At 52.7% G+C, this 14,697-nt stretch overlaps 1 protein-coding gene across 8 annotated transcripts in view; it reads left to right on the forward strand.

The window, feature by feature from the left end:
- ACACA (acetyl-CoA carboxylase alpha) overlaps nt 1-13,081 on the forward strand; it is a 148,070-nt gene extending 134,989 nt beyond the window's left edge. For all 8 annotated transcript variants that reach the window (XM_037371042.1, XM_037371031.1, XM_037371094.1 and 5 more), the window contains 4 exons: nt 4,788-4,942; nt 5,679-5,849; nt 8,871-9,007; nt 10,262-13,081. In XM_037371042.1, coding sequence (XP_037226939.1) covers nt 4,788-4,942; nt 5,679-5,849; nt 8,871-9,007; nt 10,262-10,388 — 590 coding nt within the window. In that variant the 3' untranslated portion in view covers nt 10,389-13,081. The remainder of the gene's footprint in view (nt 1-4,787; nt 4,943-5,678; nt 5,850-8,870; nt 9,008-10,261) is intronic.
- The last annotated feature ends 1,616 nt before the right edge of the window (nt 13,082-14,697 follow it).

The following is a 14,697-nucleotide window of genomic DNA, read 5'->3' on the forward strand; positions in this document are numbered from 1 at the left end:
AGTAATTGTAACATTGAGATAATCAATTGTTATTAATGCTCCTCTGTAGTCTGGAGAGTTAGCTACTCTTCCTGTTCTAAAAGTCATCTTTGAAAACTGTAAGTGTGGGGTAATTTGCTGGAGTCAAACGTGTATGTGAGCAGCTGATGTCTGGGGGGCGACACCAGAGGAAGGGTCACATCTGGTCCCTGCAGTGGCAGGTCATGGGCACGTCCTTGGCTCGTGGCTCAGCAAAGGCGCCGCGCTGCTGCGGCCGCGGGGGACTCTGTGTCTCGGCTGTGTGCTCCGAGCCAGCGCTGGTGCCTCTGCCGATGGGCGGGTGGGCTGGAGCCCTCGGTGCTGCCTGGCTGTCAGAGCTGGAGCCCGGGGCTCCGCAGGCAGCTCGGGGAGGCCTTGGTGCTGGGCTTTGCCCAGGTATTTGAGGGCGTGTTGGAGGAAGAGGCAAGATGAACAAGGAACTGTTTGGCCGTGCTGAGGCTGTGCACTGAGGGTGAGGGAGAAAATCCTACATTTTAACAGCTTAAAAACCATAAACCATCAAATTGATTCAGAAGCTGCCTGGCTTTCTGCAATCAGAGGGAACCTACAATAACATTTCTTGAAGTCATTTTGTCTAACCTGTTAAACTGGTCATATTTAAAAAAAGCACTTTGCTACTAAATGTTATGGGAAGCCGTGATTCATGGTCCTGCTGAGCCATTTCCGTCTGGCAGGGACGTTATTAAAGGCAGCCCGCACCATGCCACCGCAGCAGGCTGCAGCCCTGCAGGACACTGCGCTGGACGGCTCCTTGGCCGGGCACCGAGCGGGAGGGATGCTTGGAGACCCCCCTTGCTTCAGAGACTTTTGTTTAATGGGGCACAAATCAAAATAGTTTAGATGTTGCTTTCCCTGCCATGATGCTTTCCCTTAACTTTTGGAGAGGATTATAAATTGATATGCAGTATCAGAGCACTTTACGGGAGAGGTCTTGCTGACGATTTAGTGTGGCAGCTTTTCCATTTGTCTGCGCGGGGCGGGCAGCTCGCCGAAGCCTCCCCCCGAGCGCGGGCTGTAAGGCACACACGTGTCCCTGCCTGTAAGGCACACACGTGTCCCTGCCACAGTGGCCGGCAAGCACGGCTCTGCAGGGCGGTCGAGGGGCTTGTCTCGGCAGCCATGGCATTTGGCGTTTGCTGCTCTGTGCCACCAGCATACTGAGAGCCCCTCCCTGGGGTCTGGGGGCCTGGTGGGGGCTGTAGGATGTGGAGCCTGTGGCCCCCAAAGCCACAGCAGAGATGGGGAGGGGACATGGGGGAGGCGGCAGGTGCGAGCTGCTCCCTCCCTCCAGGAGGTGTTTGGGAGCGCTCAGGTGAAGTATTTCTGCTGTGTGGTTTTAAACTAGGTTTTGTTGGCTTAGCTGGGTGTGTTTGTGCAGAAGGTTTTGGCAGGACTCTGGCCACTGCTGTTTTGACCTCAGAAGAGCCTCTTAATCTTTTAGCACGCCAATGTTATTGCTTCCCCAGGGTATTTTTTCAACTTGTTTAAGGCAGTTTTGCTACTGATGAAAAAAACCAAAGAAAAAAGAAAAGACACTGTCGAATGAGGAGGTCTTGGTGCATTTACCACTGTGGGTGGGCTTTAAAGGAGTTGAGAGCAGAATTAAGACATTTACCTGGCCTCTTCCGATCATGCCAATGGCTGTGATCATACCAGCACTATATATAGATACAGGCGTACTTGGAGACTGTGGAGCAAACTGCAATCCAAGATAAATGTGACATTTTATGGCACTTAGAGTGCTGCCATAGAAAGTGTCCTGTGCTGCCTGCCAAGTTAGGAAGGTCACACGTGTTCTTTCTTCCTTTAAATTGTCGCCTTGTCCTACCTGCATGCCCCACCTGCATGCCAAAACCTGCTGCACTTTGTGTTTGCATTGTAATGTGGCCGTTTCAGAGTGCTGCTTCTTTTGTTTCTCTATTGATTAGTAGCTGATCCATACAGAGAGGTCTGTACTGTTCCTATGATTTAAACTTTAACAGTTTCATTAACTGTCAAGTACCTTTAGAGCAAAGGAATCCCATATTTTAACTCCCTTCTCCTTGCCAGTATAAGATTTGTGGAAGGAGACTTCTTTTTCCGAGAAATAAATAAATAAAGCCCCAGCTTTCTGAAAAACCCTGAGGCCTCAAGATCTGACTAGGAAAGAAAGAAAACCATTCCAAGATATTTAATTGTACAGGGGGCTTACAGGATTGATCGAGAGCTTAGCTTTTTACAATAGTCCAGTGAATAAGAAATGCTCCTGACAAACGATCGATGATGGGATAATCACTCTTTATCCCCCCCTCCTCATTGTTACCTTCTTTCTTCCAGGAGAACAGGGTTCAGAAGTCAAAAATCTTTATAGACGCTGCTTTTAAATTAAGCAGAAAATAGACATTGACATATTTGTTAATCTCACCTAAATCATTACTGGGCCTGGCTGGTTTGACTGTACACCGTGAGTGTGGCAGACAGGCCAGAATACATGAGCGTTACTGGCTTAAGTGCATGCATTGCCATTTAAAACAGGGAGGTGTGGGAGCCTGTGAGTTCAACGTGGATAAATATAGATAATTTTTTATTCTGAAGGTTATAAGAGTAGCTTCTCTTAATTAAAACCTTCTTAGTAGCATTTGAAAGGTTAGGTAACATTTATATTGGTAGGCATATAAAAACATTCCTCCCCTAGCAAGAACCGTTGTGTGGCTGGCCTGTGGCTTGGAAGTGTGTGTGTGTGTGTGTGTTCAGACCCGTTCTGGCTTGGAAGAGAAACTCCGGAAGGAAAAGGCAACATAGGTCATGCATTAATATCTGATGTTCATGCTTCGAAGCCTGTGATGGACTTCCCTTGCATGAGCTTCTCCTGTCACTCTCTGTGCGCTCGTTTGTACTTTTGGCCCCCAGGAACTCTGGTTCACTGTCCCACTGTCAGATTTTGACTGTGTTCCCTGTTGCTGGGGTTTTTGTAAAGCTGCTGCCTGATAATTTCACGTGGTCTTGTTGGGAGGGACTCGGATTGTTCTGGCTGCCTGCTGCCGTTCCAGAGCCTGCTGCTGCCGGGCTGGCTGGTGGCCGCGGGGCTGCTGAGGACCCCGCTGCTCTGCTGTCCTCCTGCCTCTCCCCAGCCACTGCCTTGCACCTCGCCCACCTGCAAGCCTGGCAGCTTAGCTACAGGTGTTGATCTAATGGTACATGCTGCATTTAATCCCGCTGACATTCCTTGCAAACAGTAAAGACTAAAACAAAAAAACCAACTTGGTGTTGTTCACACGCCACAAAATGCAGTCCTGGGACTCAGGCTACAAGATAACAAGAGCAGGAGCCTTGTCCTCTGGCTCAGTCACTGCACCAGCTTTTGTTCCAGGTTCTCCCATTGACGACTTGTGCTGCCCAGTTTTCTTGTTTTATATCTCAGTTCTGCACACCGAAGGCGCAGTCACGCTTGCCTGTCTCGCAGGCGCATGGGTGGTTATATTAACATTTGAATGGAAGGTGCCAGTAGGACAGTTCAATGTTACAACCCACCCAACCCACCGGTGCTTGGAGCAAGACTCGTCCATGACCCGACTTCAGATTGCCGGCGACCTCGGCTTCAAAAGGGGAGGTGGGCTGGGAGGCAGCTGGCTCGGGGGCCGTGAACTTGCCACCAGAGCTTCTGGTGTGGGTGGGAGGTTAAAAAATGGCACAATTCAGCAAAGTCTCCAGTACCATATAATTTGGCTCAGATTGCAATCTTTGCTTAAATTGAACTAAGATTGGCTGTAAATACTCTGCCTCTGCAGAAGGACCTCTGGCATGTGTTGGTGAGGCAGTGTAGGGGAAGCATCAACCTTCTTCTGGGCCAACTTTGACCTGGTGTAAATTACTGCAGGCCAGCAAGAGTTGCACTTAGGGTTTCACTCCCTGTGGCTTGTTAGAAGGAGAAGAGGGGATTTATACATCCTTGGTTTCATAAAGGGGCAGCTGGGGGCAGGAGCACCTTGCAGCAGCGGCTGTGACGTGCCTCCACAGTGCCGTGTGTTTCCCGTTGCCTAACTCAGCCTGGGCCAGGCAATTCCGAAATGAATCAGAAGCTGTTTAATGCATGGGGTTTTTTTAATCAAAATTAATGTTATCTGAGCTGAATGTTTTAAAAGAAATTAAAAATTAACTCCATGGGACATGATCTTCTTGACACAGTTTTATTCTTGTCCGGCATGTTAGTCTGTGATTGAGACTAGTGCATAAACGGAACGTGAGCAGTTCTGGTGTCTCTAGTGTAACTTGTGTTTTCCTTAATGAGGCAGCGGCTCTCACAGCCACTGGCAGGAACCAGCCTGCAGGAAAACATGAAATTGTGTAGGTGGTTTTACATTGTCCATGTTTCTTGCTAAATGAACTGCATGTTGGGACATTATTCTTTTTTAGGAGTAAGTCCAGTAAATGTCACTTAATTGATGGCTCAGCTCATTGGCATTCAAATGGAATAGAGTTTCCATGGTGAAAACTCCTTTGAAGCTCTTGCCTGAATATCGGCAGCAGGAAATCGGGGCTGGAACACTTCTGTTTGACTCGGACTGCTTGGCATTGCTGGGAGCTGATGGTCTGGTGGTTGTCCTGGCCGATGCAGTCTGGATTTCACCTGTACACAGAAACACAAAAAACCTCCGTTCTCCCTCTGGACCGTGCAGAGCTGCTCACCTTTCCCCCGTGCAGCAGCCCTTTGTACGCCCTTCTGCTTTCCCCCACCCCGGGTCTCTGACGTGTGGCTGTGCCTGTTGCAGGTACCCCTGAGCTGAGCCCTGCTGACCGAAAAGAGCTGGAGACCAAGCTGAAGGAGCGGGAGGAATTCCTGAGCCCCATCTACCACCAGGTAGCCATGCAGTTTGCCGACTTGCACGACACGCCCGGCCGGATGCAGGAGAAGGGTGTCATAACGGTGAGTACGGCCCAGCTGCCCCGGGGATGTCGCTGGAGGGTTCGATGCCTGGGAAGCGGCAGTTGCCAGTGGGGCTGGAGGCAGCTTGCGGGCCTGCAGATAAACCCCTGCCTCGGTGACTCTTGCCACAGGAGCAAACCCTCTTCACCCACAAGCTGTTTTCTGGTCCCGGGACACAAGCACATCGTGTTTTCTAGCACCTTGACCTGATCACTGTCCATTGAGACATTTTCTGGGCTTCACCAGTAGCTCATTAGCGACCACATCCAAGCACGCTGCAGCCTGTCCTGGCAGAGGGGGAAGACGGGGACGGTGGTGACCTGTGCCCTTGGGGACCCTCGCTGACGGGTGGGCCGTGGTGGCATGGCTGAAGGGCAGCTCTCATGTCAGGCTTTGAAACCTGGCTGAACAGATCTCCCTAGTTCCCTCTCCCCTTGGATGCGAGTGCCTTGGGCTTTGCTGCTCATCTGGGCAGCTGCGTCTCTTTTTGCAGAAGGGAGCAGGCTCTGGGAGACAAAGAGGCTGATGGATGTAGCTTCTGGTGGCGGAATGGCATGACAGGGTAGAAGTCTCCGAAGCTCAGACATGGCGTCTTTGTATTTCTCTTGTGGAAGTGGTATAACTAAGTGTATAATGAGTACAAGCCTTTTTTTTTGCCGTAGGGAACAAGGTGTACCTAGTTCTCCACATAAATGTCCCTCACTCATTTCTCCTTCTCCACTTATGTCTTGGGCAGGACATTCTAGACTGGAAAACTTCCCGTACCTTCTTCTACTGGAGATTAAGACGCCTTCTTCTAGAAGATGTGGTAAAAAAGAAGATCCATGATGCCAATCCTGAGCTGACTGACGGGCAGATCCAGGCTATGCTGAGACGCTGGTTTGTGGAGGTTGAAGGGACAGTGAAGGTAAATGAAAAAGCAGATTCCTCGAGGCTCTCCTGGGCTTATGTTCAGTGAAGCTCTCCCAGGTGGAGTCTGATCTCCTGTTTTTAATTGTAATGTCTACAAACGTTTTAGGCGATGAAAGAGATCTAGTGGGTGATGTTCCAGGCCATGGATGGTTTTATGGGGACACTTTTTACAGCAGGCCAGAAAAGCTAAATAGCCTTTTTCCCCAAGCATGTACCACCATTGATAGGAAAATGTGAGCATCTTACAAACACAAGCAGCTTGCTCAGCAGAGCGAGGCAGGGCAGCGTGTGGGAAGGCAGCTGTGCAGAGGTGCTGCTGTCTGGCGGCAGAAATCCCAGGGGTCACACCACATGCTCCATGTACCAGCCCTGAATATCTCCATCCCCTTGTTTCTGCGTGCAGCGTGCCTCAGATACCACTGCGGAGCTGCTCGCGGTTATGGAGGCTGCTGCGGAGGAGCTGTCCTAGCTGTGCTGACAGTCGCTCCCCCCCTGTGATGCGAAAGCAGGATTTTTATTGCATTTATAATTATGCTTTCTTACTGAACGATAGCCTCAGTCCTGCTCTGTCCCGCTGACACCAGAAGGGTGTGGAGGTTCACTGCCTGTACCCAGGTGTTTTGCCTGGCAGGTGCAGTCAGCCTGGCTCACCCGCCTGTCCAGCTGCTGCAGAGCAGCGTGCGGCCGGGCTGCCCCCGCTCCCGGGCTGCCCTCGCCTGCCTTCCCGTTCCCTGAGCCTAGGGATGGTGGGGACAGGTCTGGGGACACTGGGGACAGATCGCAGGAGCCTGGCAACTTGGCCCGGGGGGCCTCTGCGGTTCCTGCCCACCCCCGGGTTGCACAGGGCAGGGAGCTGGGGGCTCTGCCTGCTAGGGCCTGGGGTGGGCGGTCGCACACGCCTCATCCGATAGCTGTGTTGAGGATTTCCTGGGTTTAATTGTGCTCGAACTGGGAAGCTGGCAATCTCTGAAGAGCGATCTCTGGAGCTGCTCTTAGGTTGTTTTTGTCACAGTCCTCCAATCCGAGTTCTTTATTTTATTTTTTTTTATTCTATTTTTAAAGTCACAAACACTCAGGGGTTCCAGAAAAGAGGGAGCAGTGTTCTCTGGAGGGCAGCAGGCTTTCCAAGGTAGTGTCTGAGCGTCTTTAAAAGCGGGCATCTCGTTAGCTAATACATTACACCAATCAAGGAGAGTTATCTTAAGCCACAATTAATCTGCTCCCTGGCATATGTTGATAGGAAAGCATCATGCTGTTTCTTAATTAAAAGCAAACGGATTAAAAATGATTAATAAGAGTATTAAATATTCTCCTAAACTAAAAGCTTTGGGATTCTTGGGTAAATCTAGCTTTACGCAGGTCTGCAACTGTAAGGCTGCTTCTTGGGGTTTTTTTTTCCCTTCCCTGAAATCTTCCTAAGTGCCCTACTTTGTATGCAGGGAGCATTGCTGTCGTGTCTAGGGGCAGAAGCAAGGAGCAAAACCTAACGAGTTTCAAATAATAATAAGGAAAAACAATGAAATAAGCAAAATCTTGAGGTTGAAGTGACATCACTGTTCTAAGACAATCATATATACCTGATGTTCAAGGAAAAAAAAATTATCCTGGTTTCTTTTTAAAGTGTCTCAGGCAGGAGTGGGGCTGGGGGCTGGAATAGGGTCTGCGCTTGGGGCTTCCCCACGGCAGGGCTGGCTGTCACCCCTGCGTGCAGAAATACCTTCGCCAACACGGGGAAGGAGCGCGGCTTGTGAGAGTCCCAGGGACGAGGGAACAGTTTCTTGGACTCCAGTAACTGCATATATCAATACAGGGTCAGCAGTGAGGAGGCCGATGAGTGCGAGTGCCGCCTTTGCACGCCTCGGCTATGGGCAGGGACGGGGGAGCTGAGCGCTGGGAGGGCGCAGCCAGCTGAACTCGTCCCCTGCAGTGAAGCAGCTGTGGTAGGGGAGGGATGCTGCTGGGTGCAAACACCCATCGTCTGCTTCTGCCCCCACTCCCTGGCCGGCCCCTGCACTCACTCGCAGTTGGACAGAGCCGGGCGCGAGGTGTTCAGGGTTCCCAGGGGAGCAGTGGGTTGCTCTGCTGCCCGCAGCTACTGGGGTCTGCACCCCTGCCGGGAGGGCACCCACGCAGCCCCACCGCGTTGCTGCACCAAGCTCATTGTCATTCCGACTTTGACTTCGTTAGTGATAACAGAGAAGGATAGTGCACCTTTAAATGACGAGCTTTGTGTTTAATTACCCAAATAAAATGACATAAATATGAATGAGTCCTAATGGCGGTACTTGCTTTTCCGGAAACCATTAACAAAACGATTCTTAAATGATTTGTAAAGAAAATGAGAGGAGAAGAGAGGAGCGAGAAGGCTATTAGGCGTCTAACATACTCCTGAATTATTATGTAGTCAACTACCTAGCAAATATCAGGTGAAATGATCTTGCAAAAGGGAAAAAAAAGGGGGGGGTGTTGCCAGGGCTTTTCAGGGATGTGGACACCCGACCCCCTCTGCTGTGCACGCACCTGCTGAAGGGGCTGGTTGGCTTCTGGGCTGGATCAGGGATCCCCGGACCGCTGAGGGACACCAACACCGGCACGGTCTTTAGGCGACAGGCACTCGTGGGGCCCCGTGACAGCTTAGCACTGCCAGAGGCCCCCGATCGATCGATCGGCGGGTCACTGAGCACCCCTGCCCTGCCCTTGCCTCAGGGTCGGTTGTGTTTCAGAGGGAAACGGGATTTTAGGTGGGACAGCTGCTGCGGCCGATGCAGCCAGTGTGGCGGCAGGCACTGCCTTAGTCACATTTGTGGCAGGAGATGCAAAAGAAATCTATCATCTTTTGACTTTTGCTAATTGTTAGTTGTGTTTATAAAAGCCACACACGTTGGGAAAACCACGGAGGGCTGCCAGCTAAACGTTTTACCCACAGCTGCCAATAATTGTGAGTTAAATTTTGGGACCAGTGTGTGGGGAGTGGGAGCGAGCTGCGGCGGTGGCTGACACGTGTGGTTTGTCGCAGGCGTACTTATGGGACAGCAACAAGGACCTGGTGGAGTGGCTGGAAAAACAGCTCACGGAGGAAGAAGGCGTTCGCTCCGTTGTGGATGAAAACATCAAATACATCTCACGGGACTACATCCTCAAGCAGATCCGGAGGTAAGGCAGCCGCCTGCGCTCTGCCCCGCCGAGCAAGGATCGCAGGAAGTTCAGCCTCTGCTCTTGGCCACGGCTGAGGGCAGTGGCTCAGTCAGTGCCGCACTCGCTGGCCTTTCTGGGTGGCAAACACGTACGGCGTGTGTGGAAATGCAGTTTCCTTTGGAAATACAAATACAGGGGCGAACGTGGAGCTCCTGTGAAACAGGGGTTTGTACACAGGCCACATCTCCTGCTCCCCTTGTGCAGGCTGTGGTGCTGCTGCGTGCGGGTGCCTCAGCAGAACCACAGCCGGGCAGCCGGAGACCTAATCCCACCGTAGCCGCACTGCCCTGGCAGTGCCACCCTTTGCTGGGACAGGGGCCATGAAGAGCCAGGACACAGGACTTTCTGCATGCAGCAAGGCGAGAAAGCCAAGCTCAGAGTGATGCTGCCGCTGCCAGAGCGGTGTTAACCACACACGGCCACAGTGCCCTTACGGCTGCCTTTATTTCTTGTCTAACCCCAGACTCCCCATGCAAGCTACCTGGTTTCTGCTGTGCTCAGTGACATAAAATGCCCAGTTCCCTTTGACTGCTGGTTAGAACTACACCAAGTAACCCCCAAAGTACTAAAAACGTTGGATGAGTACCTGTTCCTCCTGCCTGCAGTTCCTGTGCAACTTGCACAGGCTGGCTAAGCTTCGTGAGCCAAATGCTTTGCTAGACTTGAACAGATCTAATTTTGATAATTTCTATGTCTTAAACTGGAGGTCTCAGGCAAAGCTGCTTTCAGAGAGAGCTGGGGAGGGCACCAAACCGCAGAGTGAAGCTCCTGTGGTTTCCGTGTCCTGTCTCTGACTCCGTAGGGTGTCTCTTCCATCATTTCCACCATCCGTGTGTGCTGTAGCAGATGCAGTTCCGCAGCATCTGCAAGGGGCAGATGTGGGGGCTCTTGGCAGCCTCTGGAGGGCTGCTGGGGGGGCTCGGGGCACGCTCCAGAGCCCCTGCCCCCCCTGCATCTGCCCTGGGTCCAGGTGGGCTGTTTCAGCCTCCGTGCGTGTCCCAGCAGGTCTGCCACCAGCACATTAAGCGGCGTGAAGGGCCCCCAAGCGAGCACCGCCCTTGTGCTGCTCATTCAGCTCGTGCAAGCGCCCACCGCCTCGGCCAGGCTCCCTTACAGCCCCCGTGTCAGCCCCCACCCCGGCCTGACGGGGACCTGTCGGACGCGTGGTGTGAGTGCCGGGGCTGCCGTCACTGAACTCTTGCCTCTTTCCAGCCTGATCCAGGCCAATCCAGAGGTTGCCATGGATTCCATAGTGCACATGACCCAGCATATATCACCCACCCAGCGAGCTGAGATCGTGCGGATCCTCTCCACAATGGACTCGCCTTCTTCAACGTAAGAGCATTGATTCCCCCCACTCCCCCTGCCCGGTACAGTGGAGGGAAAAAAAAAAAGCAGCTCAGAATTGCCCTTTGTCTGCTCGACTGTGACCACTGTACTGAGACGGGGAGGCTCAGGGAAATGCTGGAAGAGTGACATTTTTATTTTTCAAATCAGACTGACCAGAGGAAGTGTTTTCTTTGGCCAGGGACACGAGGAAAATGTATAAACACAAGCGCCTGCGGAATTGAGTTACAGCTGTCTAACTGTACCTTATTTATTTAACAAAGCGTGACTGGACCAATGCATCAGTTCGCTGTTGGGCTGCCACCCGAAAGCACTACAGCCAGGCAATGAAGGGCGCTCCGGCACCCTGAGGGCTTGGCACAGCAAAGCAGGGGCTCGTTTCAGTGACACCCCTGCGCCCTGCCTGCTTCTCTTTCGACACCTGCAGCGGCAGCTTTGTGCTGACAAGTGCCAATGTTTCCCCCTGCGAGAGCCCTGCTGCAGCCGAGGATGGGCTCTGCCTCCCAGCACCAGGTGGGAGCCCAGCATCCTCCTGCCTGGCAGCCTGTGGGTGAGTGGAGCCCACCACCGAGCCAGCCCGCTCGTCTGTCAGCCAGCGCTGACCGCTGTTGCAAACGTCTTGTTACTTAGTAGTAGAGGAAAAAGAGCACTGACAGTGGTGCGGGCAGGCAGGCTGCGGGGAAGGCTTCCCGGGACTGCGAAGGTGGTGGGGCAGGATGCTGGAGCCTGAGTCTCCACTGGCTTTGCCTTGGTGCCCAGTTCCTTTAGAACTGGTCAGTAACTTGTGTGCAAGGCCCCAGCAGGAGGCCTAGAAGGAGACCTGTGAAAGAGGAGACCAAAAGGTGGCTGTGGAGCCTTTCTGCTCTTCCTTCCCTGCTTGTTTTGAGGGTGACAGGCATGGTCAGCCCCACTGTCACATGCCGAATTGTGGCATCTTTTAGGTTGGAAAAGACGTTTAAGATCATCAAAGCCAAATTAACCCAGGACTGCCAAGCCCACCACTGCGCCACATCCACATGGCTTTTAAACACCTCCCCAGGATGGTGACCCCACCGTGTCCCCTGTGCCTGTACTTGGCCCCCCCTTCAGTGAAGAAATGTTTCCCCAAACCTCCCCCGGTGCAACCTGAGGCCGTTTCCTCTTGTCCTGTCGCTTGTCCCCTGGGAGAAGAGATGGGCACCCCCCTGCCCACAGCCCCCCGTCAGGCAGCTGCAGAGAGCGTATGGTCTTCATGCAAGTGCTGGTCCCTTTCATACGAGTAGGTAGCTGAAGCAGAAGCAGCCAGAGCCTGCCAAGGTAAGGGAGGGAAAGGACAAAGCAAACATCCCAGTGGGTTAGAACGTGAAAGGACATCCCTGTCCAATGCAGCTGAGCGAAGTTTTTCTCCGTTGCCCACCTCTGCTGCGGAGCTGGCTCCAGCAGCTGGGGAGGGGCTGCTGTTACCGTGCAGGAAGGTGGCAATATAAGAAAAGTTATTTCTGGTGCTCCCAGCCCAGCGGTCACCCTGCAGGCGGTCAGGAAGAGCTGGCTCCGGGGCAGGTAAGTGCAGCGCCAGCACTGAGCCAGGCTCCGGGCCCGAGGTGGGGCAGGGGCGTAGGTCGCCGCAGGCTGCCCCCAGCCTGGCTGCCCGATTTCTACACTTCTTTTATTTCCATGGGTATCCTGAATGAAATACCAGAGAGGGTGGAGCTCTGGAGGGAAGCACAGTCAGCCCCTAATACATAGATACTGTTATGGAACCTGCTTGGGGTCGTACTGGAGAGTTTACACCAATAATTGTCTTAAAGGTATTTCAGATGTTACAATTCCTCTTTTAGTACAGCACGAATCGGAAGGGACGTTTTTATGAGGATGAATTAATGATGACGCCAGTGCCTCACACCTGTACTGTCTCCTTCTGAAGCGCAGTGCAGCCGGAGGTGCAGCACTGGGGTCACTGCTCTCCTCCCCAGCGGCACGTGCAGCAGTGGTGCAGCCCTGCCCCGTGGAGCTCTCTCATCTGAAGGACTGGCTTTTTCTTAATAGTTAAGAACCCTAATTTGATCTAAAAGACCTTTTTTCCCTACCAGAGCCCCCTGAACAACCCCCAAAGATGTTTTTATGCCCATGTGGCCTGCAGCAGGACACACAGGACAGAGAATGTGTCAGCCAGGCAGGACTGCTGGGAGGCATCGCGGCACAGGTGACATGTTGGGCTCCTCCTCTGCTGTCACCAGTATTTCCTATATGGTGGTGTCACAAGTCAGTCCCTTATCCAGGACATCCGCAGGTGTTACGGGAAACGTCCCAGTGCCCACGGGTCTGTCCTTCTGCCTGGGGGGGGAGCTGTCGCTGCCGAGAGCAAACCCCTCTGGTCAGTGTTACAGGCGCTGGGTCAGGCTCCACTTCATACTGGGGTAAAGGAGCTCCAAAAACCAGCCGCTGGGTAACAGCCGTGCTGGCCTGGGGTCCCAGTGCGGCTCGAGCCCTGGGGAGCCCCGCAGAGGGCCGGGCCTGCAGGAACGCCTGGCACCGGCACCGGCTGATGTCCCAGCCCTTCCCCCCAGCCCCGGCGCCGCAGGCGTGTGGGTCTGTTGCCCAGCGGGGCAGGGGTGGTGCAGAAACTGCCCTCGGTACACACAGTTCTCGCTGGTGCTGAAGTATTTCACTTACCTCAATTTCTTTTAATAAAAAGAATGAATTACAGCTCTGTTGTGGGGAGTGGAAATCTGTCACCCCTTGTCCCGAGCACCCCTTGGGGAGCGCTGCTTTTCCTTAAGGCCAGAAGAAGGAGTTTTTGTGGCATCGCTTGAATGAGGGCCGGTGGCTGCCGGGAGGATGGAGCCGAAGGCCCCCGTGTGCCCTCACCGGAGCTGCTTGAGCCCATCACAGCCTGCTCCTGCCCGTGGTCAGGCTCAGGGAATTTTGTAATAAACTTCCTGAGCTGCGACCTGACAGGGCACAGCCCATCCCGACACCTCGCCCAGCCAGAGGAAAGCAGTCTGTGTACAAACTGCGCACAAGTACTCGCTGTTCGCCAAGTTTCCTCGTGCCCACCCTGTGTCCTAGGCGGCAGGAGGGGCCGGCCGGCCGGCGCTAAGCTGGGGCAGAAGGACCAGCTCCTCGTCCCTTCGCAGGCTCCGGTCTCTGCCCAATGCTCCGGGTGTAACTCCCACCCATGGCTGCCATCCGGGAGAGCTGGCAGCAGGTCCTGTTCCTCTGGCACAGATGTATTGTTGTCGTTCAGTCATTGCAGCACCTGAATCAAACAGAAAGGGAAAAACCCAGCCCCAGCGACTGCCTCCGAGGGTGGTGGGAGAACGTCCCTGCCCCCTCTCCCTGGAGCGGGCGCGTAGGCAGCGACCTGCTTGGCAGGAGCCCACTGGGAAGGAGGAACTGCCAGGACCCTTGGGTGAAGGGTGTCCCCTGCCAACCTGGGAGCTCGGGAAACACAAACACCTTTCAGGAGTTCCCCACGTTAATAGTGCAACACCTGAAACGGGGGCGCGTTGGCAAACACAATGCCAGCAGTTATTTTTCACGTATTTCTCAAACCAGAATCCTGACAGTTAAAAACTGGGGGGTGGGGGGATGGACCCTACTGAACTCCAGAAATGCATTTAAAACTCTTTAGCCTAAAATATCTACATATTAAAATGCCAAGAAAAGAAGTACCAAAGCTGTAAGCTCTCAAAAGCCCAAGATCAAAGTGCCATCATCTTTTAATGTAAACCTTTTGTTGCATCAACAGTCTTAAGAGGGATGAGAGACATCAAAATAAAAACTGAGACAAACTGTGGCTTTGTAGCTGTTTTTTGTTTTAGTCTCTTCTCTCAATTTGGGCCATGAAATAGGTCAGCTCCATTACTGATCAGCCTTCCCACAAATATTTAAAACAAATTGAATTGCACACCCAATACCCATCACAATTACGCCAGGCACAATAACTAAATTAGCAATTCAACAAAATAATTGGAAATGCGATTCTCTCTATTCCACAGCCTCCCTCAGGGGTTTGGCCGATCTATGGGGGGAAAACTCTGCTTTACTAATTCTGCAGCTAATTAGAGACACACTTGTAAATGAAGTTGTTTGTCTGAAAGTTGAAATTCTTTGCTATTGTGGGACTGGGGGGGGGGGGGAGAGGATTATCACAACCCCCTGCCCCTCCCGCATCGCACACGTAATTCCCCAGTACACCTTCTAGTTGCTGTGCAATGGTTCGCAAAGGTATAATGCCCATTTGTGTAGGTACTAATTAGCAGCTGTATCATGAATTAATAAAGAATTAATATTCTACTGGGGTGGGGGAAATATCTCAC

The sequence above is a fragment of the Falco rusticolus genome, chromosome 1, assembly GCF_015220075.1.
Source record: "Falco rusticolus isolate bFalRus1 chromosome 1, bFalRus1.pri, whole genome shotgun sequence".
Lineage (NCBI taxonomy): Eukaryota > Metazoa > Chordata > Aves > Falconiformes > Falconidae > Falco > Falco rusticolus.